Source organism: Bombina bombina, chromosome 4 (genome assembly GCF_027579735.1).
Source record: "Bombina bombina isolate aBomBom1 chromosome 4, aBomBom1.pri, whole genome shotgun sequence".
Classification (NCBI taxonomy): Eukaryota; Metazoa; Chordata; class Amphibia; order Anura; family Bombinatoridae; genus Bombina; species Bombina bombina.
The window spans coordinates 1140348777-1140371466 of record NC_069502.1 but is presented as its reverse complement, the minus strand read 5'-3'; the positions used below and the strand labels follow the sequence as shown (position 1 = coordinate 1140371466).

At 39.5% G+C, this 22690-nt stretch overlaps 1 protein-coding gene across 1 annotated transcript in view; it reads left to right on the top strand.

Annotated features, from left to right (window-relative positions):
- Positions 1-22690, top strand: part of RAB3GAP2 (RAB3 GTPase activating non-catalytic protein subunit 2) — a 470453-nt gene that overhangs the window by 402813 nt on the left and 44950 nt on the right. The window contains 3 exon segments of the mRNA XM_053712514.1: positions 410-516; positions 7770-7836; positions 12844-12914. Of these exon segments, the coding sequence (XP_053568489.1) occupies positions 410-516; positions 7770-7836; positions 12844-12914 (245 nt within the window).

The window sequence follows — 22690 nt, the reverse complement described above, 5'->3', positions numbered from 1 at the left end:
AAACAATTGTTTAGTTTCTTAATTGAATGGAACACAAAACCTTTTGAGACTGTAACTATTCACCTGATTTACAAATGGCTTTATCTAAGCAGAAGAGAGATCATATAAGAGAAACACCAGATAACTTAGTTACGTCGTGTCCACGCTCATTTTTAAATGTAACTAAAACTTTACACTTTTTTCTTAACTTTTTAAACAACTAATATCATTTTAAAAATCACATCTTATATTATTCTAAGGCTAAACTTTTCCTTTAATTACATCAGTACAGTCAGTTTAACATTTGAACAATAACACTGGCTCTAACTTACAAAAATGTATTGTTTCAGAATAATGACATATTTAAATGATGAATAAATACAGTATGTGAACCTGCATATATACATTATTTCTGTTTTATTTATTTTAGATTTGCTGAATTTAGCACACCAGCATTTCCCCTGCAGCCTTAATATAGATGTGCTGCACGCGCACTGCTGTTGGGAGTACATTGTGCAGTGGAATAAAGACCCAGAGGTAATTACATTAGATTTCTACCGTCCTAATGCACGTTGGTGACCTGTCTGCTTCTGGAAACTAGGCAAACATGCAGAATCAGAACGAAAGTACTGGCTGTACCCCCTCCTGCGGAATATATGGCCTAAGGTGACTGGATTCCTTTGCTGTAGCACCAGGTGAAAGAGAGGCATTGGGTCTATGCTTAGGATCTTCGAGATCTGGCAGTTAATTGTGCTGCTTCCAGTCTATTACAAATAAATAGGGTACATTTGGTCAGTAATTATAAAAAAACAGTTTAAAACAAAACCACAACTGAGAACTTAGTTCTGGAACATTCCCCGTTTTTTCCCATGATCTACTTTTTTGAAGGCCGGTAAACACGTAACCGCTTGTCATACTACAGTGTTTGTTCTGCTGGTGGTACAAAATGCAGATATACAGATTAGTTTTGGAATTTTTTTTATATGATATTGGGATTTGGATTCTAAAATGGTGTTGATTTTTTTTATTGCTACTCTAAAGTTCAAGTTTCTACATTTTAATTTATTTTCTAGAAAATGTTTTGCTTTCATTCTCAGTTCTTTTTGTCCTCTAATAACTACCATCTGTGCAGCCAAAGCTGGGACAATTTTACTGGACGCTCTGATATTCTGCAACAAAACTCCTTCCTTGTGAAACTGTTTGCAGCCTCTACTCAATTATCCAACGTACCATATTCCCCTCTCTCCCTACCATTCAGTGGCAATATGGTATTTGGTTCAACCTAGTCAAATGAGTGTCATGAATCATTGTATCCTTCAAAGGACCTGAAACAGAACTTATACTCCTGCAAACGTGATAGCCGTTTACAGGTCATCTTAAAGGGACAGTCTACACCAAAAATGTTCTTATTTAAAAAGATAGATAATCCCTTTATTACCCATTCCCCGTTTTTGCATAACCAACACAGTTATATTAATATACTTTTTACCTCTGTGATCACCTTGTATCTAAGCCTCTGCAGACAGCCTCCTTATCTAAGTGCCTTTAACAGACATGCAGTGTAGTCAATCGGTGAAGACTCCTAAATACAGGGAGTGCAGAATTATTAGGCAAGTTGTATTTTTGAGGATTAATTTTATTATTGAACAACAACCATGTTCTCAATGAACCCAAAAAACTCATTAATATCAAAGCTGAATATTTTTGGAAGTAGTTTTTAGTTTGTTTTTAGTTTTAGCTATTTTAGGGGGATATCTGTGTGTGCAGGTGACTATTACTGTGCATAATTATTAGGCAACTTAACAAAAAACAAATATATACCCATTTCAATTATTTATTTTTACCAGTGAAACCAATATAACATCTCAACATTCACAAATATACATTTCTGACATTCAAAAACAAAACAAAAACAAATCAGTGACCAATATAGCCACCTTTCTTTGCAAGGACACTCAAAAGCCTGCCATCCATGGATTCTGTCAGTGTTTTGATCTGTTCACCATCAACATTGCGTGCAGCAGCAACCACAGCCTCCCAGACACTGTTCAGAGAGGTGTACTGTTTTCCCTCCTTGTAAATCTCACATTTGATGATGGACCACAGGTTCTCAATGGGGTTCAGATCAGGTGAACAAGGAGGCCATGTCATTAGATTTTCTTCTTTTCTACCCTTTCTTGCCAGCCATGCTGTGGAGTACTTGGACGCGTGTGATGGAGCATTGTCCTGCATGAAAATCATGTTTTTCTTGAAGGATGCAGACTTCTTCCTGTACCACTGCTTGAAGAAGGTGTCTTCCAGAAACTGGCAGTAGGACTGGGAGTTGAGCTTGACTCCATCCTCAACCCGAAAAGGCCCCACAAGCTCATCTTTGATGATACCAGCCCAAACCAGTACTCCACCTCCACCTTGCTGGCATCTGAGTCGGACTGGAGCTCTCTGCCCTTTACCAATCCAGCCACGGGCCCATCCATCTGGCCCATCAAGACTCACTCTCATTTCATCAGTCCATAAAACCTTAGAAAAATCAGTCTTGAGATATTTCTTGGCCCAGTCTTGACGTTTCAGCTTGTGTGTCTTGTTCAGTGGTGGTCGTCTTTCAGCCTTTCTTACCTTGGCCATGTCTCTGAGTATTGCACACCTTGTGCTTTTGGGCACTCCAGTGATGTTGCAGCTCTGAAATATGGCCAAACTGGTGGCAAGTGGCATCTTGGCAGCTGCACGCTTGACTTTTCTCAGTTCATGGGCAGTTATTTTGCGCCTTGGTTTTTCCACGCGCTTCTTGCGACCCTGTTGACTATTTTGAATGAAACGCTTGATTGTTCGATGATCACGCTTCAGAAGCTTTGCAATTTTAAGAGTGCTGCATCCCTCTGCAAGATATCTCACTATTTTTGACTTTTCTGAGCCTGTCAAGTCCTTCTTTTGACCCATTTTGCCAAAGGAAAGGACGTTGCCTAATAATTATGCACACCTGATATAGGGTGTTGATGTCATTAGACCACACCCCTTCTCATTACAGAGATGCACATCACCTAATATGCTTAATTGGTAGTAGGCTTTCGAGCCTATACAGCTTGGAGTAAGACAACATGCATAAAGAGGATGATGTGGTCAAAATACTCATTTGCCTAATAATTCTGCACTCCCTGTAACTTCACGGGAGTGAGCACAATGTTATCTATATGACACATGTGAACTAGCACAGTCTAACTGTGAAAAACTTTCAAAATGCTCTGAGCTAAGATGCGGTTTTCAACTGTTTAGAAATCAGTTTGAGCCTAGCTAGGTTTAGCTTTTCAAAAATACCACCAAGAGAACAAAGCAAATTTGATGATAAAAGTAAATTGGAAAGTTGTTTAAAACTCACCTTTATCATCTTGCATACAAAATGAGATGACCTGTCTCCCTAACCCCCTGTTCATTCTGAAATTGTTCTACTCTTTAAAGGGGCAGAAAACACATTGATATTTTAATATAAAATGTCTAGTTATGCATTAACAAAACAACCTTGCACTCAGTATGGTTTCATTATTTATTTTGTCCATGTTCCATGTAATTTAGCTTTGAAATGGGACCTTTCTAATTATCATAGCTGACAATATACCTTGTATACTTCTTAAAGATTAGCCCTGCTGCATATCTTTCCCCTATGGGCTTTTACAGATAACCGCTGCAAAATAGTGAACTTTTTACTAGAAATATGACCCTGACTAGCTTTGTCAGCCACAGATTTAAACCTGGTTGGCTCCTCCAAATATTTAAATGGTGGTGGAGTTTGACTGTTGAAAACAAATGCAGCCAACAATATGTTCATTTGTTTTAAAAATGTTTATTCATAATTGTTCGTTATTCAATTGCAAGACCAAAGAAATGAAATTAAAAGGTGTTTACTGTCCCTTTAAGTTGTATTTGAGAGTTTTAAATTATGTGTCAAACCGAGTGGTATATAAAGTAATTTCTTTAAAGGGACTGTCTATTCCAGAATTGTTATTGTTTAAAAAGATAGATAATCCATTCATTACCCATTCCCCCGTTTTGCATAATCAACAAGGTTATATTAATGTACTTTTTATGTCTGTGATTACCTTGTATCTAAGCATCTGCAGACTGCCTCCTTATCTCAGTGCTTTTTACAAACTTGAGTACAATTTTATCTATATGGCACACATGAACTAGCCTTGTCTAGCTAGGAAAATCTGTCAAAATGCACTGAGATAAGAAGTGGCTTTCAAGGTCTTAGAAATTAGCATATGAGCCTACCTAAATATAGTTTTCAACAAAGAGTACAAAGCAAATTTGATGATGAAAGTAAATTGGCAAGTTGTTTAAAATTGCATGCCCTATCTGAATCATGAAAGTTTAATTTTTACTCGACTGTTCCTTTAAGGTACAACATTTTATCTGTCTCTGTTTCACGTGCTGACATATTTAGAACCTCCTCAATTCCCTATGATTTATCCTTTTGGCAATCAACTTGCCTTGCTGTAAAAAATCCTCCTGCTTCTACAGCTTTTAGGTTGGTCACTATTAATGAGCAAAGCAATGTCAGGTTTTCATCCAATGCTGCTTTGCCTATTCTGCAAAACTATTTAAGAGCTGGCCTTCACTTTTATTTGCCTTCCCTTAGCCTTATTTTACACTTTATTGACTACTGAGGGTTTTTACGGACATTTTCACCCTCCTTTATGTCTTTTTACAACTATTTTAGTTTGTAACCCTTAGGCTGCATCCCCTACAATACAAAACTAACATATGCACCAAAGCACAATCATAACCTCACCTCTTTTCCATTCCTCTTTTACTGTTTATCCTATTACAGCAGTTCATTTTGCAGTTATTTTGCCCTACATTCAGTTTTCTTTCCTATGGCATTGAGAGTCCACAACGTCATTCCAATCAACTTCTGGCCAGCAGCAGGAGGAGGTAAAGAGCACCCCAGCAATGCTGTTAAGTGTAACTTCCCTTACCCATAATGCCCAGTCATTCTCTTTGCCTCTGTCAATGGAGGATGTGTGAAGACGGTGTCTGGAGATATTTAATCCTTTTATGGGTACTTTTCCCTGCAAGCAAGGATTGGGGCCTAGCTGTGTCCACGTCAATCTCTTTAGTGAAAGTAATGGTGGCTTTTAGCAGTTAGAAGGCGGTGAGGTAGTCTTTGCTTTACTTCAGGCTCGTAAACCTGTTACTTAAAGGATTTACCATAAGATATGGCGTAAATACCTTTTTTGGTGTGAAGGTAAACGGTTTTTTTGGAGTCGGGTAAGGATTCACCAAATTTTATCTTTTCTTCAGGATGGCCTGGAGAAAGGTTTGTCAGTCAGTACTCTGAAAGCTCAGATTTCTGCTTTGTCTATCCTTTTGCACAACTGTCTGGCAGAATTACCAGATGTTCAAGCTTTTGTTCAGTCCCTGGTCACAATCAGGCCTGTGTTTAAACCTGTTGCTCCTCCTTGGAGCCTTAACCTAGTTCTTAAAGTTTTGCAGCAGGCTCCGTTTGGCAGCTGCATGTTGTTGATATAAAATTGTTATCTTGAAAGGTTTTGTTTCTTCTTGCTATTTCTTCCGCTCGCAGAGTTTCTGAGTTTTCAGCTCTGCAGTGTGATTCCCTGTACCTTATTTTTCATGCAGATAAGGCGATCCTTCGCACTATATAGGGGTTTCTCCCTAAGGTGTTGTTCCTTCTTTTTGTCCTAATCCTTCTTTTTATAAGAAACGTCTTTTGCATAACGTGGATGTTTTGCGTGCTCTAAAATTTTACTTATAAGCTACTAAAGATTTTCGGCAATCTTCTGCCCTGTTTGTTGTTTTCTCTGGAAAGCATAAGGGTCAGAAGGCCTCTTCTACTACTCTTTCCCTCTGGTTAAGAAGTATGATTCGTTTTGCTTATGAGACTGCTGGAGAGCAGCCTCCTGAGAGAATTACGGCTCATTCCACTAGGGCTGTCTCCTCTTCTTGGGCTTTCAAAAATCAAGCTTCTGTGGAACAGATTTGCAAGGCGGCAACATGGTCCTCTTTGCATACTTTTTCCAAATTCTACAAATTTGATACTTTTGCCTCGGCTGAGGCTTCTTTTGGGAGAAAGGTTCTTTAAGCTGTGGTGCCTTCTGCTAAGGTCCTCCTGCCTTGTTCTCCCTCACTGTTCATTCCGTGTCCTCTAGCTTGGGTATTGGGCCCCACTAGTAATTGGAATGACGTTGTGGACTCTCCATGCCATAGGGAAGAAAACAAAATTTATGCTTACCTGATGATAAATTACTTTCTTTCTGGGCATGAAGAGTCCATCACCCCGTCCTCTTTTTAAATTAAGATTCAGCATTTTTTTTGAGTAAACCTCAGGCACCTTTTCACCCTTGCTTCTTTTTCCATTTTCCTTCGGCTGAATGACTGGGGATTATGGGTAAGGGTAGTTACACTTAACAGATTCGCTGGGGTGCTCTTTGCCTCCTCCTGCTGGCCAGGAGTTGAATATCCCATAGGAATGAAGTCGTGGACTCATTTATTTTCATTTGTTTGTATTTTTCTGTTCCCCAACATTTTTTACTATTTATCACAGATTTCCCTTAACGGTCTTGTTTGGGTTCGTCCTCACCTATTCCAGGGATCCCGTTAGTCCTCCTCATAGAGAAGACTGTTTATTACCTCCTATCAATGATTTGCTCTTTTAATAATGAATTACCCCCTGCTGCATGTGCTTTTGCAAAAAATCGGAGAAGACTGTTTATTCCCTCACATCAATGATTTGCACTTTTAATAATGAATTATCCCCTGCTGCATCTGCTTTTGCAAACATATGAGAGGGTTGTTAATTCCCTCCTATCAATGATTTGTACTTTTAGTAATGAATCACCCCCTGCTGCATGTGCTTTTGCAACAAATGTGAGAAGACTTCTTTCCCTCCTATAAATGATTTGCACTTTTAGTGATGAATTACCCCTTGCTGCGTGTGCTTTTGCAACAAATGTGAGAAGACTTCATTCCCTCCTATAAATGATTTGCACTTTTAGTAATGAATTACCCCCTGCTGCATGTGCTTTTTCAACAAATGTGACAAGACTTCATTCCCTCCTATAAATGATTTGCACGTTTAGTAATGAATTACCCCTTGCTGCATGTGCTTTTGCAACATATGTGAGAGGAAATAGGAATTTGTAATTACTGTTAGATCTTGACCTTCAAATTCTGATTTATTTTGTATTCCCTAGTTCCTCCTTTACTGGCTTTTTCTTTCCTCCTCTTCTTCTACCTTTCTCTCTTTCAATTCTAAACTTTAAGCCTGAAAGGAGACAGACAGAAGTATTTTGGAGGAAGCAGAGCTCTAGTTTAAATTTCTGTGTGAAGTTCATTCCATTCTTCAAGTAGTGACTTAGGGGTCGATTTATTGAGGAGCAGATGCTGCATCGAAGCCCCATCGTTTCTGGTCCGCCACAAATGGAAGTTAAGAAGCAGTGGTCATAAGACCGCTGCTCCTTAACTTCGTGGCGGACTGAAATCATCCCGATCCAATCGGGATGATTGACGGCCCCTGCTAGCGGCCAATTGGCCGCCAGTGAGTAGGGGGTGGCATTCCACAAGCATTTCACTAGAAATGCTTGTGCAATGATAAAAGCCTATGCTATCAGCATTTAGCGATGTCGAGCGGACATGATTTGCTACAGCGACTCATGTCCGCTCGACCATTAATAAATCTAACCCTCTATATTAACTTAATGATAATATATTCGCTCCCACTTCTTGTGCTGTCCCCCATGAAAGGGAACACTAACGGCTTTCAAATCTTTTTTCCTTAGGAAGCCCAGTTTTTTGTTCAGTCTACCGATCACTTAAAGAATATTGACAACGCGCATGTGCAATATGGTAAGTTTGAAATCTTGCTGTAGTGATGTCCCTACTGTTGATGTGCAATAAAGAAATTGTGAAGCAGGGTGGATAAAAATAATGATTTTTTTTTATTTAAATGATATTTTTTTTATTTAAATAGGATTTTTTTTAAATAAAATCCTTTAAGAGGAAAGATCTTCTATTTAATATACATTATAATCTAAAGGTTATACATTCGGAAATATATATATAGCACAATGCTGTAATGTTTAATTTTTTTGGAAAATTAATTCCATTAATCCATTCAGAATGTCATGCTGTCCTAGAGGTTTCTGTCAGATTATTTTGGTAAATTTGTCTATATTGAAGATATTAGCACATATTATTGGTTTTGTAGTTCTCAAAACTGTGAATTTGTGTCTGCAGAAATAACATGCCCCTTCTTCACAGCAAAATGTTATACAATTTAACATACAGGGTTGAGAAATAGACCTTAAAGTCACATAATCATGAAAGAAAGCTTTTGGTGTTCAGATTTACTTCTATTATCAAATTTGCTTCATTCTCTTGGTATCCATTGTTGAAGGAGAGCAATGTTCTACTGGGGCCTAGCTGAATACATTGGGTGAGACAGTGACAAGCAGCTAGCTCACAGTAGTGCATTGCTACTGAGACTACCTAGACATGCTTTTCAACAATGGATACCAAAAGAACAAAGCAAATTTAATAAGAGAAATAAATTGGAAAATTGTTAAATAGTGCTAGTTCTTTCTGAATAATGAGTTTCATTTTGACTTTACTGTCCCATTAATGCCATTGCTCTCCTGAAAATCTGTACACAGACTCAACCAATACTAGGATTCAAGACGCTCACTAAATAGAAGATTGTTTAGAGTGGAATAGATATGCACACAATCCTAAATGTGAGGGGGGAGGGGCAAGCATTACAAATTAGATAACATTTTATTGTTTTAGTTAAATAAAACTATTTAAATTGTTATTATTAAGGTAATCATTATTTTTCTCCTTCCAATAAGGTACAACTGGAAAGTTGATAAAATATGAATGATTAACCTATTAAACTAGAAATAGTTCACCTCCCAATTATTTAATTTAATTTCAATGATCTATCTATGCATATCTAATGATATTTAACCAAATCAGTAATGGTCTGATATAACTGGAAAAAATATCTGAAAAGTTATTATTCTAAGAAGGAAATCTATCATTTAAATCAGTCTTACTTACTAGTGATTTAAATCTAATCCACCCTGTTCTGAAACACAGAATAATAAAAATACAATACACCTTCCGTGTAGAAATACTAATTTGAAAGAAGAGTACCCCCTCTTTCAAATAAGGCACTTCCCATCCCTCTTTGTATTTTTTTTTGGGGGGGGGGGTGGAAAAAGACCCAACCCATCCTCTTTGATTTTGTTCCCCGTAATTATCTTTCTTTTTTAAGACACAATGAGTTCACGGATCATCTTGATTACTAATGGGATATTCACCTCCTGGTCAGCAGGAGGAGGCAAAGAGCACCACAGCAGAGCTGTTAAATAGCTCCTCCCTTCCCTCCCACTCCAGTCATTCTCTTTGCTTACGTTAGTGATAGGAAGTAAGGTAAAGTGAGGTGTTAGATTAGATTCTTCAATCAAGAGTTTATTATTTTTAAAGTAGTGCCAGAGAGTGCTGCTTTGTCGTAGGGTGTAGCCGTAGTCCATATCAGTCTCTACAGTAGAGCATTTGGTGGCTTTAAAGCAATGGGAACTTGTGGGACATAATTCTCACTGCGCCTCCCATATACTGTTGCTGCCCTAACCCTGAAAAATCGGAGGAATATTACTCAGTATTTTCTCTTAATTCACAGGTCCATGCGAGGAATAGGACTTCGCAAACCTTGGAGCTGCCTTGGCTGTCGGGCAGAATGTGAGGTAAGTGCCGACTTTTATTTCTGGGGTTTGAAGGAAGAAAAAATCAGAAGTTGGCCACTCACTGTGCAAGTGGGACATATAAGGAGCCCTTAGTGAATATGGGCACTTTATTTTACTCAGATATCAGCTCTCCTTTATATTTGAGGAGACTATAATCGACAGCTACACGCAGGCACTGGGCAATTAGAGGCAGGCATTGCATTTGTGTTCCCGGAGGTTGCTTAAACATGTCGACCGGGAGAGGGGCAATCTCATGATTTCAGTGATCACATCTCCCAGCGGCTGCATAAACAAACATGCCGACCGGCAGATGGCTGCACTCACATAGCTTTCAAAGGTGGTGGGAAAGTGTGCGCAATATAGCAGTTACAGGGTTTACAGCTCCCGGCGGTTACATAAACATAATGCTGACCGGGAGATTAGTGTATTGTCACCGCCCACGACGGGCGGTCCTTGGGGAGGCGGCCTTTGCAAAGCGCGCCTTTTTTTTCCTTCTCTTCCGTAGAGACTACAATTTTCAATAAGTAGGAGGAAGTCTAGCGTAATTTAGACCGGAGACTGTCTTCCGCTGTTGCGGTGGAGTTCCGGATATGGATGTACTACTCAGAGGGAGCTAGTCTTATGATTCAGACAGGCACCTCTGCAGTTTCATGCTAAGGGATTCTGTTATGTTGCATGCTTAAGTTAAGCTGTTTTGCCAAATTTACACTATAATAAATAAAAATAAAAAGTTTTCCTAAAGTGACAGTAACGTTTTTGTGCATTTTGCTATGATTAAAAAATTCTATTTTTTTTTTGGAGATCTTGGTTCTTTGTATGCAAATGTGGAACCTTTAAGTCTTTTCTGTTTCTCATGTATGTGAGGAACCTAATCCTTAAGCATAGTATTTTCTGAGACAACATTTTACTATGAGGTTGTTGTCCAGAAATTTAATTTCAATTATTGTTATTGCCTTGTATTTGTATAGCACCGCCAAGTTCTGTAGCGCAATTACAAGGTTCAATATCACTTTTTTTTTGCCTCAAGAGTCCCAAAAATGTTATTGCCCTCGCATGCAGTGCCCTGCGTTTCCTCTATAACTCATTCTTGGACTTCGCTCTTCTCATATGTTCTGATGCGTTGTCTGCTTTCCCAGTATTGGTGGGAAAGTGTTAGAGGTAGAACAGACAATTCAGCAAGAGAGGTTTCTAACACAGTGTAATTCCTCTTGTTGATGCTGAACTTGTTTCTCTCAAGTTTAAGCCACTTCACCTCCATCTGTTACGGGGCAGAAGCTTCTTTGAATGGAATCCAGGATAGGTTAATAGCCCTTAAACTGGCTAATTCCTTTATTTCGGGTGCTTCCCTTCATGTTATCAAAGCTGGGAGCAAAGATTTGGGATTTTTCTAGCTTGCAGAGCTTTTATGGTCAAAGCCTTGGTCTGCGGATGTGTCCTGAGTCTAAGCTTCTATATTTTTTCAGATAGCTCGGCAAACTTGGCGCTGTGGCTTAGTTATGTAGCAACCCAGGTTCAATCCCCGGCGAGGTCCACTCAACATTTCACTCTTCTGAGGTGGTTTAGATGAACAGCGCTTTGGGACCCGTACTGGTGATTTGCCGTACTTTACAAGTACTCCAGATGTTCACTCATTTTGTCAGGCCTTGGTTTGGATCGGGCCTGTGTTTAAGCCAATTACTCCTCCATGGAGTCTTAATTTAGTTTTCAATGTTCTTCAAAGGGCTCCGTTTGAGCCTATACATTCCTTAGATATTGAGTTATTATCTTGGAATGTTTTATTTCTTGTTGCTATTTCTTCAGCTCGTAGAGTGTCTGAACTTTCGGCGTTACAAGACTCTTCTCCTTATCTTATATTCCATGCAGATAAGGTAGTTTTACGTACTAAACTGGGTTTTCTTCCTAAGGTTGTTTTGGATAGGAACATTAATCAGGAGATTGTCGTTCCTTCTTTGTGTCCTAATCCTTCTCAGAAAGAACGTCTTCTGCACAATCTGGACGTGGTTCGTGCTTTAAAGTTTTACTTTCAGGCGACTAAGGACTTTCGTCAATCTTCTTCTTTGTTTATAGTTTTCTATGGAAAATGTAAGGGACAGAAAATTACGCTACTTCTCTTTCTTTTTGGCTGAAGAGTATCATCCGTTTTGCTTATGAGGCTGCTGGACAGCAGCCTCCAGAGAGAGTTCTGGCTCATTCCATGAGGGCTGTTGCTTCCTCATGGGCATTCAAAAATGAAGCTTCTATGGAACAGATTTGCAAGGCTGCAACTTGGTCCTCTCTTCACACTTTTTCTAAGTTCTACAAGTTAGATATTTTTGCCTCGGCTGAGGCTGCTTTTGGGAGAAAGGTTCTTCAAGCAGTGGTGCTTTCCGTTTTGGTTCCCTGTCTTGTCCCTCCCGTATCATCTGTGTACTCTAGCTTGGGTATTGGATCCCATTAGTAATTAAGATGATCTGTGGATTCATTGTGTCTTAAAAAAGAAAAGAAAATTTATGCTTACCTGATAAATTTATTTCTTTTTTGACACGATGACTCCACGGCCCGCCCTATTCTTTTAGACAGGTTGTGGGTTATTGTAAACTTCAGACACCTCTGCACCTTGGCTTTTCCTTTCTCTTTCTAACTTCGGTCAAATGACTGGAGTGGGAGGGAAGGGAGGAGCTATTTAACAGCTCTGCTGTGGTGCTCTTTGCCTCCTCCTGCTGACCAGGAGGTGAATATCCCATTAGTAATTAAGATGATCCGTGGACTCATTGTGTCAAAAAAGAAATAAATTTATCAGGTAAGCATACATTTTCTTTTTTAACAGGTAATCAAAGATGACACGATGGTAGCCATTCGTTTTAAATGTGCTAATCTGTCATTTCATGATTATGCATTTTTACAGTATATTTTAGTAAGCCAACATTAGACAGATATCGCTCTTCTTTATTCTAATAACTAATGCATAGTATTGAAATAATCCTCACAAGGGAATCCACATCTGCCAGTGTTTGGTGCACTTGATCTGTAAGACGTGTTCTGCATGGGAATTAGTTTTCTGCTTCAAAGGTTAATTGCATTATGTGGTACTTTAACAAACTATCAGACTATACCCATTTTATTGTTTTAGGGCTTTCTCTAATGATGTGGAATACATTTGTAATAAAACGTTTTTCTGCTGCTGCATATCTAATGGATAAGGTAAGTTTGTTTTTGGGTTTTTTAGGGATTTGATGGATTTGGAATTTTGATGCTTTCTGAACAGGCTTTTTGTAAACTGGTTACAAATAAATATGTTTTGCCAAAATAATAAAATGTTTAATTGTGACGTTTAATATTGCCTCCCAAAAATAAATGCACCTATTTCAAGTGATACTGATTTCGGTAGAAGTGAACTGTTCTTTATCTGACATATAACAAAGGTTTCTTTAAATTGAGGTTTAGCAGAAATCCTGTTTCTTTCATACAGGTAGTGAGAATCCATGATCCATTACTTCTGGGAATTACTCTTCCCTGGCTGCCACTAGGAACGATTCCCAAACCCCAAGAGCTCTATAAAACCCCTACCACCTCACTGGCACCTCAGACTTGCCTCTGCTGGAGGAGGTTAAAGAATGAAGATGTGCATTTGATTCTTCAGTGAGAGGGTTTTTTAGACTGAGTTGAGTCCCATTTACCCTCGGAGTATTTGGAGTATAATTAGTGGCATATTTTTTATTTAGTCACAAGACTTTCTACATATACCGCAGGGACTTGTCCTTTGCCTCCTCTGCTGTTATGTTTCAGCATTGGTTTTGGCTTCCTACTAGTTTTCTCCGGTAGCAGGGTACCTATTGGTTAGTACTTTATTTTTATTTGGCACTCTAAAAGCCTGTTAGGTTATTGTTATATATATTTATTATATATGAATATGACCATGGGACAGTTAAATATTTTTTAGATAATTCAACTTTATTTTTTATTATTTAGTATTTTTAACTATGCATCATGTTTTCACTGTGTACATTTTTTAACGCTTAAAGGGACACTCAAGTCAAAATTAAACTTTCATGATTCTGATAGATCATGCAATTTTAAACCATTTTCCAATTTACTTCCATTAACAAAATGTGCACAGTCTTTTTACATTTACACTTTCTTTCATGTAATTAGCAAGAGTCCATGAGCTAGTGACGTATGGGATATACATTCCTACCAGGAGGGGCAAAGTTTCCCAAACCTCAAAATGCCTATAAATACACCCCTCACCACACCCACAAATCAGTTTTTTACAAACTTTGCCTCCTGTGGAGGTGGTGAAGTAAGTTTGTGCTAGATTCTACGTTGATATGCGCTCCACAGCAGGTTGGAGCCCGGTTTTCCTCTCAGCGTGCAGTGAATGTCAGAGGGATGTGAAGAGAGTATTGCCTATTTGAATTCAATGATCTCCTTCTACGGGGTCTATTTCATAGGTTCTCTGTTATCGGTCGTAGAGATTCATCTCTTACCTCCCTTTTCAGATCGACGATATACTCTTATATACCATTACCTCTACTGATTCTCGTTTCAGTACTGGTTTGGCTTTCTACTACATGTAGATGAGTGTCCTGGGGTAAGTAAGTCTTATTTTTGTGACACTCTAAGCTATGGGCACTTTTATATAAAGTTCTAAATATTTGTGTTTAAACATTTATTTGCCTTGATTTAGGATGTTCAATATTCCTTATTTCAGACAGTCAGTTTCATTATTTGGAATAATGCATTTGAATAATAAATTTTTTTTTTCTTACCTTAAAATTTGACTTTTTTCCCTGTGGGCTGTTAGGCTCGCGGGGGCTGAAAATGCTTCATTTTATTGCGTCATTCTTGGCGCAGACTTTTTTGGTGCAAAAAATTATTTGTTATTTCCGGCGTCGTTCTTGTCGCCGGAAGTTGCGTCATTTTTGACGTTTTTGGGCCAAAGGTGTCGGCGTTACCGGATGTGGCGTCATTTTTGGAGCTAAAAGCATTTAGGCGCCAAATAATGTGGGCGTCTTTTTTTGGCGCTAAAAAATATGGGCGTCATTATTGTCTCCACATTATTTAAGTCTCATTGTTTATTTGCTTCTGGTTGCTAGAAACTTGTTCACTGGCATTTTTTCCCATTCCTGAAACTGTCATTTAAGGAATTTGATCATTTTTGCTTTATATGTTGTTTTTTCTATTACATATTGCAAGATGTCTCAGATTGACCCTAAATCAGAAGATACTTCTGGAAAATCGCTGCCTGATGTTGGATCTACCAAAGTTAAGTGTATCTGCTGTAAACTTGTGGTATCTGTTCCTCCAGCTGTTGTTTGTAATGAATGTCATGACAAACTTGTTAATGCAGATAATATTTCCTTTAGTAATGTTACATTACCTGTTGCTGTTCCATCAATATCTAATACTCAGAGTGTTCCTGTTAACATAAGAGATTTTTTTTCTAAATCCATTAAGAAGGCTATGTCTGTTATTCCTCCTTCTAGTAAACGTAAAAGGTCTTTTAAAACTTCTCATTTTTCAGATGAATTTTTAAATGAACATCATCATTCTGATTCTGATAATGTTTCCTCTGGTTCAGAGGATTCAGTTTCAGAGGTTGATGCTGATAAATCTTCATATTTATTCAAAATGGAATTTATTTGTTCTTTACTTAAAGAAGTCTTAATTGCATTAGAGATAGAGGAATCTGGTCCTCTTGATACTAAATCTAAACGTTTAAATAAGGTTTTTAAATCTCCTGTAGTTATTCCAGAAGTTTTTCCTGTCCCTGATGCTATTTCTGAAGTAATTTCCAGGGAATGGAATAATTTGGGTAATTCATTCACTCCTTCTAAACGTTTTAAGCAATTATTTCTCCAACATAGGTGTGTCCGGTCCACGGCGTCATCCTTACTTGTGGGATATTCTCTTCCCCAACAGGAAATGGCAAAGAGCCCAGCAAAGCTGGTCACATGATCCCTCCTAGGCTCCGCCTTCCCCAGTCATTCTCTTTGCCGTTGTACAGGCAACATCTCCACGGAGATGGCTTAGAGTTTTTTGGTGTTTAAATGTAGTTTTTATTCTTCAATCAAGAGTTTGTTATTTTAAAATAGTGCTGGTATGTACTATTTACTCTGAAACAGGAAAGAGATGAAGATTTCTGTTTGTAAGAGGAAAATGATTTTAGCAACCGTTACTAAAATCGATGGCTGTTTCCACACAGGACTGTTGAGAGGAATTAACTTCAGTTGGGGGAAACAGTGAGCAGACTTTTGCTGCTTGAGGTATGACACATTTCTAACAAGACTCGGTAATGCTGGAAGCTGTCATTTTCCCTATGGGAACCGGTAAGCCATTTTCTTAGTTTAAGTAAAAGAATAAAGGGCTTCATTAGGGCTTAAAAAACTGGTAGACATTTTTCTGGGCTAAAACGATTACTTTACTAAGTATATTTGGCAGATTATTACTTTTAATAGTTGTTAAATCTTGGGGATTGTTTTAATAAAAACGGCAGGCACTGTATTGGACACCTTTTTCACTGGGGGCCTTTTCTAGTCATAGACAGAGCCTCATTTTCGCGCCTCTAATGCGCAGTTGTTTTTGGAAAGCATGGCATGCAGATGCATGTGTGAGGAGCTAAGAACCACTGAAAAAGCTTATAGAAGGCATCATTTGGTATCGTATTCCCCTCTGGGCTTGGTTGGGTCTCAGCAAAGCAGATACCTGGGACTGTATAGGGGTTAAATGTAAAAACGGCTCCGGTTCCGTTATTTTAAGGGTTAAAGCTTTCAAATTTGGTGTGCAATACTTTTAAGGCTTTAAGTTACTGTGGTGAAATTTTGGTGAAATTTGAACAATTCCTTCATACTTTTTCACATATTCAGTAATAAAGTGTGTTCAGTTTGAAATTTAAAGGGACAGTAACGGTTTTATTGTAAAACGTTTTTTGTGCTTTGTTGACAAGTTTAAGCCTGTTTAACATGTCTGAACCATCAGATAACGATGTTCTATATGTATGAAAGCCAATGTGTCTCTCCATTTAAATATATGTGATATATTTGTGTCATAATGTCCAAACAAAGTAGGGATAATAATGCCATAGATATGATATTGCCCAAGATGATTCCTCTAATGAGGGGAGTAAGCATGGTACTGCATCATCCCCTTCTGTGTCTACACCAGTTTTGCCCACACAAGAGGCCCCTAGTACATCTAGTGCGCCAATACTTATTACCATACAACAATTAATGGCTGTAATGGATAATTCTATTGCATGCATTTTTTCCAAAATGCCTACTTATCAGAGAAAGCGTGATTGCTCTGTTTTAAACACTGAAGAGCAAGAGGACGCTGATGATATCTGTTCTGACATACCCTCACACCTATCTGAAGGGGCCAGGAGGGAGGTTTTGTCTGAGGGAGAAATTTCAGATTCAGGGAAAAATTCTCAACAAGCAGAACCTGATATTGTAACTTTTAAATTTAAATTTCAACATCTCCACGCACTACTTAAGGAGGTATTATCTACTCTGGATGATTGTGACAATTTGGTCATTCCAGAGAAATTAGGTAAGATGGACAAGTTCCTAGAGGTTCCGGTGCCCCCCGATGTTTTTCCTATACCCAAGCGGGTGGCGGACATAGTAAATAAGGAGTGGGAAAGGCCCGGCATACCTTTTGTCCTCCCCCTATATTTAAGAAATTAGTTCCTATAGTCGACGCCAGAAAGGACTTATAGCATAAAGTCCCCAAGGTCGAGGGGGCGGTTTCTACTCTAAACAAACGCACTTCTATTCCTATAGAAGATAGTTGTGCTTTCAAGATCCTATGGATTAAAGGTTAGACGGTTTGCTTAAAAAGATGTTTGTTCAGCAAGGTTACCTTCTACAACCAATTTCATGCATTGTTCCTGTCACTACAGCTGCGTGTTTCTAGTTCGAAGAACTAGAAAAGTCGCTCAATAAAGAATCTTCGTACGAGGAGGTTTTGGACAGAGTTCAAGCTCTTAAATTGGCTAACTCTTTTTTATTTTAGATGCCGCTTTGCAATTAGCTAGATTAGCGGCGAATAATTCAGGGTTTGCTATCGTGGCGCGCAGAGCGCTTTTGCTTAACATCCCTTTCAAGGGTAAAACACTGTTTGGCCCTGACTTGAAAGAGATTATTTCAGACATCACTGGGGGAAGGGCCACGCCCTTCCTCTGGATAGGTCTTTTAAGGCTAAAAAGAAGCCAAATTTTCGTCCCTTTCACAGAAACGGACCAGCCTCAAATTCTACACCCTCTAAGCAAGAGGGTAATACTTCTCAAACCAAGCCAGCCTGGAGGCCGATGCAAGGCTGGAACAAGGGTAAGCAGGCCAAGTCACCTGCCACTGCTACCAAAACAGCATGAAGTGTTGGCCCCCGATCTGGGAAGGATCTGGTGGGGGGCAGACTTTCTCTCTTTGCTCAGGCTGGGGCAAGAGATGTTCAGGATCCTTGGGCGCTAGAAATAGTTTCTCAAGGTTATCTCCTGGAATTCAGGGAACTACCCCCAAGGGGAAGGTTCCACGGGTCTCAATTATCTTCGAACAGGCATTCTTACACTGTGTAGAAGACCTGTTAAGCATGGGAGTGATTCATCCTGTTCCATTAGGAGAACAAGGGATGGGTTTTTACTCCAACCTGTTCATAATTCCCAAAAAAGAGGGAACATTCAGACCTATTTTAGATCACAAGTTTCTAAGGGTTTCATCATTCAAAATGGAAACCATTCGAACGATCCTTCCTACCATCCAGGAAGGTCAATTCATGACCACGGTGGACTTAAAGGATGCGTACCTACGTATTCCTATCCACAAGGAACATTTTCGGTTCCTAAGGTTCGTCTTTCTGGACAAGCATTACCTGTGGCACTTCCATTCGGATTAGCCACTGCTCCAAGGATTTTCACAAGGGTACTAGGGTCCCTTCTAGCGGTGCTAAGACCAAGGGGCATTGCAGTAGTACCTTACGTGGACGACATCCTGATTCAAGTGTCGTCTCTGTCAAAAGCAAGGGCTCATACGGACATTGTCCTAGCCTTTCTCAGATCTCACAGGTGGAAAGTGAACATAGAAAAAAGTTCTCTGTCCCCGTCAACAAGAGTTCCCTTCTTGGGAACAATAATAGTTTCCTTAGAAATGAAGGTTTTTCTGACAGAGGCCAGAAAATCAATACTTCTAAGCTCTTGTCAGGTACTTCATTCTGTTCTTCTTCCTTCCATAGCGCAGTCCATGGAAGTAATAGGTTTGATGGTTGCGGCAATGGACATAGTTCCTTTTGCACGAATTCATCTAAGACCATTGCACCTGTGCATGCTCAGACAGTGGAATGGGGATTATACAGACTTGTCTCCGACGATACAAGTAGATCAAATAACCAGAGATTCACTCCGTTGGTGGCTGACCCTGGACAACCTGTCACAGGGAATGAGCTTCCGCAGACCAGAATAGGTCATTGTCACGACCGACGCCAGTCTGGTGGGCTGGGGCGCGGTCTGGGAACCCCTGAAAACTCAGGGTCTATGGTTTCGGGAAGACTCTCTTCTCCCGATAAACATAATGGAACTGAGAGCGATATTCAATGCTCTCAAGGCTTGGCCTCGACTAGCAAAGGCCAAATTCATATATCAACCATCAGGGGGTAACAAGGAGTTCCCTGGCGATGGAGGAGCATCCGGGGGAGTGGGAACTCCATCTGGAAATCTTTGCCCAAATAACTCAATTATGGGGCATTCCAGACATGGTTCTGATGGCCTCTCGTCAGAACTTCATGGTCCCTTGTTACGGGTCCAAATCCAGGGATCCCAAGGCGACTCTATTGGATACAATAGTAGCACCTTGGATCTTCAACCTAGCTTATGTATTCCCACCGTTTCCTCTCATTCCCAGGCTGGTAGCCAGGATCAATCTGGAGAGGGCTTCGGTGACCTTGATAGTTCCTGTGTGGCCACGCAGGACTTGGTATGCAGACCTGGTGAATGTGTCATCGGCTCCACCATGGAAGCTACCTTTGAGACAGGACCTTCTTATTCAGGGTCCATTCGAACATCCGAATCTGGTTTTCCTCCAACTGACTGCTTGGAGTTTGAACGCTTGATTTTATCAAAGCGTGGGTTTTCAGATTCTGTAATAGATACTCTTATTCAGGCTAGAAAGCCTGTAACTAGAAAAATTTACCATAATATATGGAAAAAATATATCTGTTGGTGTGAATCTAAAGGATTCCCATGGAACAAGATAAAAATTCCTAAGATTCTTTCCTTTCTACAAGAAGGTTTGGAGAAAGGATTTTCTGCGAGTTCTCTGAAGGGACAGATCTCTGCTTTATCTGTTTTACTTCACAAAAGGCTGGCAGCTGTGCCAGACGTTTAAGCGTTTGTTCAGGCTCTGGTTAGAATCAAGCCTGTTTACAGACCTTTGACTCTTCCCTGGAGTCTTAATCTAGTTCTTTCAGTTTTTCAAGGGGTTCCGTTTGAACCCTTACATTCCGTAGATATTAAGTTATTATCTTGGAAAGTTTTGTTTTAGGTTGCAATTTCTTCCGCTAGAAGAGTTTCTGAGTTATCTGCTCTGCAGTGTTCTCCGCCCTATCTGGTCCATGCAGATAAGGTGGTTTTTAGGTACTGAGCCTGGTTTTCTTCCGAAGGTTGTTTCCAACAAAAATATTAACCAGGAGATAGTTGTACCTTCTTTGTGTCCGAATCCAGTTTCATAGAAGGAACGTTTGTTACACAATTTGGACGTTGTCTGTGCTCTAAAATTCTATTTAGATGCTACAAAGGATTTCAGTCAAACATCTTCCTTGTTTGTTGTTTATTCTGGTAAAAGGAGAGGTCAAAAAGCAACTTCTACCTCTCTATCTTTTTGGCTTAAAAGCATCATCAGATTGGCTTATGAGACTGCCGGACGGCAGCCTCCTGAAAGAATCACAGCTCATTCCACTAGGGCCGTGGCTTCCACATGGGCCTTTAAGAACGAGGCTTCTGTTGATCAGATATGTATTACAAATTTGATACTTTTGCTTCTTCTGAGGCTATTTTTTGGGAGAAAGGTTTTGCAAACCGTGGTGCCTTCCATCTAGGTGACCTGATTTGCTCCCTCCCATCATCCGTGTCCTAAAGCTTTGGTATTGGTTCCCACAAGTAAGGATGACGCCGTGGACCGGACACACCTATGTTGGAGAAAACAGAATTTATGTTTACCTGATAAATTACTTTCTCCAACGGTGTGTCCGGTCCACGGCCCGCCCTGGTTTTTTAATCAGGTCTGTTGATTTATTTTCTTTAACTACAGTCACCACGGTATCATATGATTTCTCCTATGCAAATATTCCTCCTTTACGTCGGTCGAATGACTGGGGAAGGCGGAGCCTAGGAGGGATCATGTGACCAGCTTTGCTGGGCTCTTTGCCATTTCCTGTTGGGGAAGAGAATATCCCACAAGTAAGGATGACGCCGTGGACCGGACACACCGTTGGAGAAAGTAATTTATCAGGTAAACATAAATTCTGTTATCCTGTGCCATCTGACAGATTAGAGTTTTGGGACAAAATCCCTAAGGTTGATGGGGCTATCTCTACTCTTGCTAAACGTACTACTATTCCTACGGCAGATAGTACTTCCTTTAAGGATCCTTTAGATAGGAAAATTGAATCCTTTCTAAGAAAAGCTTACTTATGTTCAGGTAATCTTCTTAGACCTGCTATATCTTTAACGGATGTTGCTGCAGCTTCAACCTTTTGGTTGGAAGCTTTAGCGCAACAAGTATCAGATCATAATTCTCATAGCATTGTTAATCTTCTTCAACATGCTAATAATTTTATTTGTGATGCCATCTTTGATATCATTAGGGTTGATGTCAGGTATATGTCTCTAGCTATTTTAGCTAGAAGAGCTTTATGGCTTAAAACTTGGAATGCTGATATGTCTTCTAAGTCAACTTTGCTTTCCCTTTCTTTCCAGGGTAATAAATTATTTGGTTCACAGTTGGATTCTATTATTTCAACTGTTACTGGGGGGAAAGGAACTTTTTTACCACAGGATAAAAAATCTAAAGGTAAATTTAGGTCTACTAATCGTTTTCGTTCCTTTCGTCACAATAAGGAACAAAAGCCTGATCCTTCCCCTACAGGAGCAGTATCAGTTTGGAAACCATCTCCAGTCTGGAATAAATCCAAGCCTTTTAGAAAGCCAAAGCCAGCTCCCAAGTCAACATGAAGGTGCGGCCCTCATTCCAGCTCAGCTGGTAGGGGGCAGATTACGTTTTTTCAAAGAAATTTGGATCAATTCGATTCACAATCTTTGGATTCAGAACATTGTTTCACAAGGGTACAGAATAGGCTTCAAGATAAGGCCTCCTGCAAGAAGATTTTTTCTTTCCCGTGTCCCAGTAAATCCAGTGAAGGCTCAAGCATTTCTGAAATGTGTTTCAGATCTAGAGTTGGCTGGAGTAATTATGCCAGTTCCAGTTCTGGAACAGGGGCTGGGGTTTTACTCAAATCTTTTCATTGTACCAAAGAAGGAGAATTCCTTCAGACCAGTTCTGGATTTAAAAATATTGAATCATTATGTAAGGATACCAACATTCAAGATGGTAACTATAAGGACTATTCTGCCTTTTGTTCAGCAAGGGCATTATATGTCCACAATAGATTTACAGGATGCATATCTGCATATTCCGATTCATCCAGATCACTATCAGTTTCTGAGATTCTCTTTCCTAGACAAGCATTACCAGTTTGTGGCTCTGCCGTTTGGCCTAGCAACAGCTCCAAGAATTTTTACAAAGGTTCTCGGTGCCCTTCTGTCTGTAATCAGAGAACAGGGTATTGTGGTATTTCCTTATTTGGACGATATCTTGGTACTTGCTCAGTCTTCACATTTAGCAGAATCTCATACGAATCGACTTGTATTGTTTCTTCGAGAACATGGTTGGAGGATCAATTTACCAAAAAGTTCATTGATTCCTCAGACA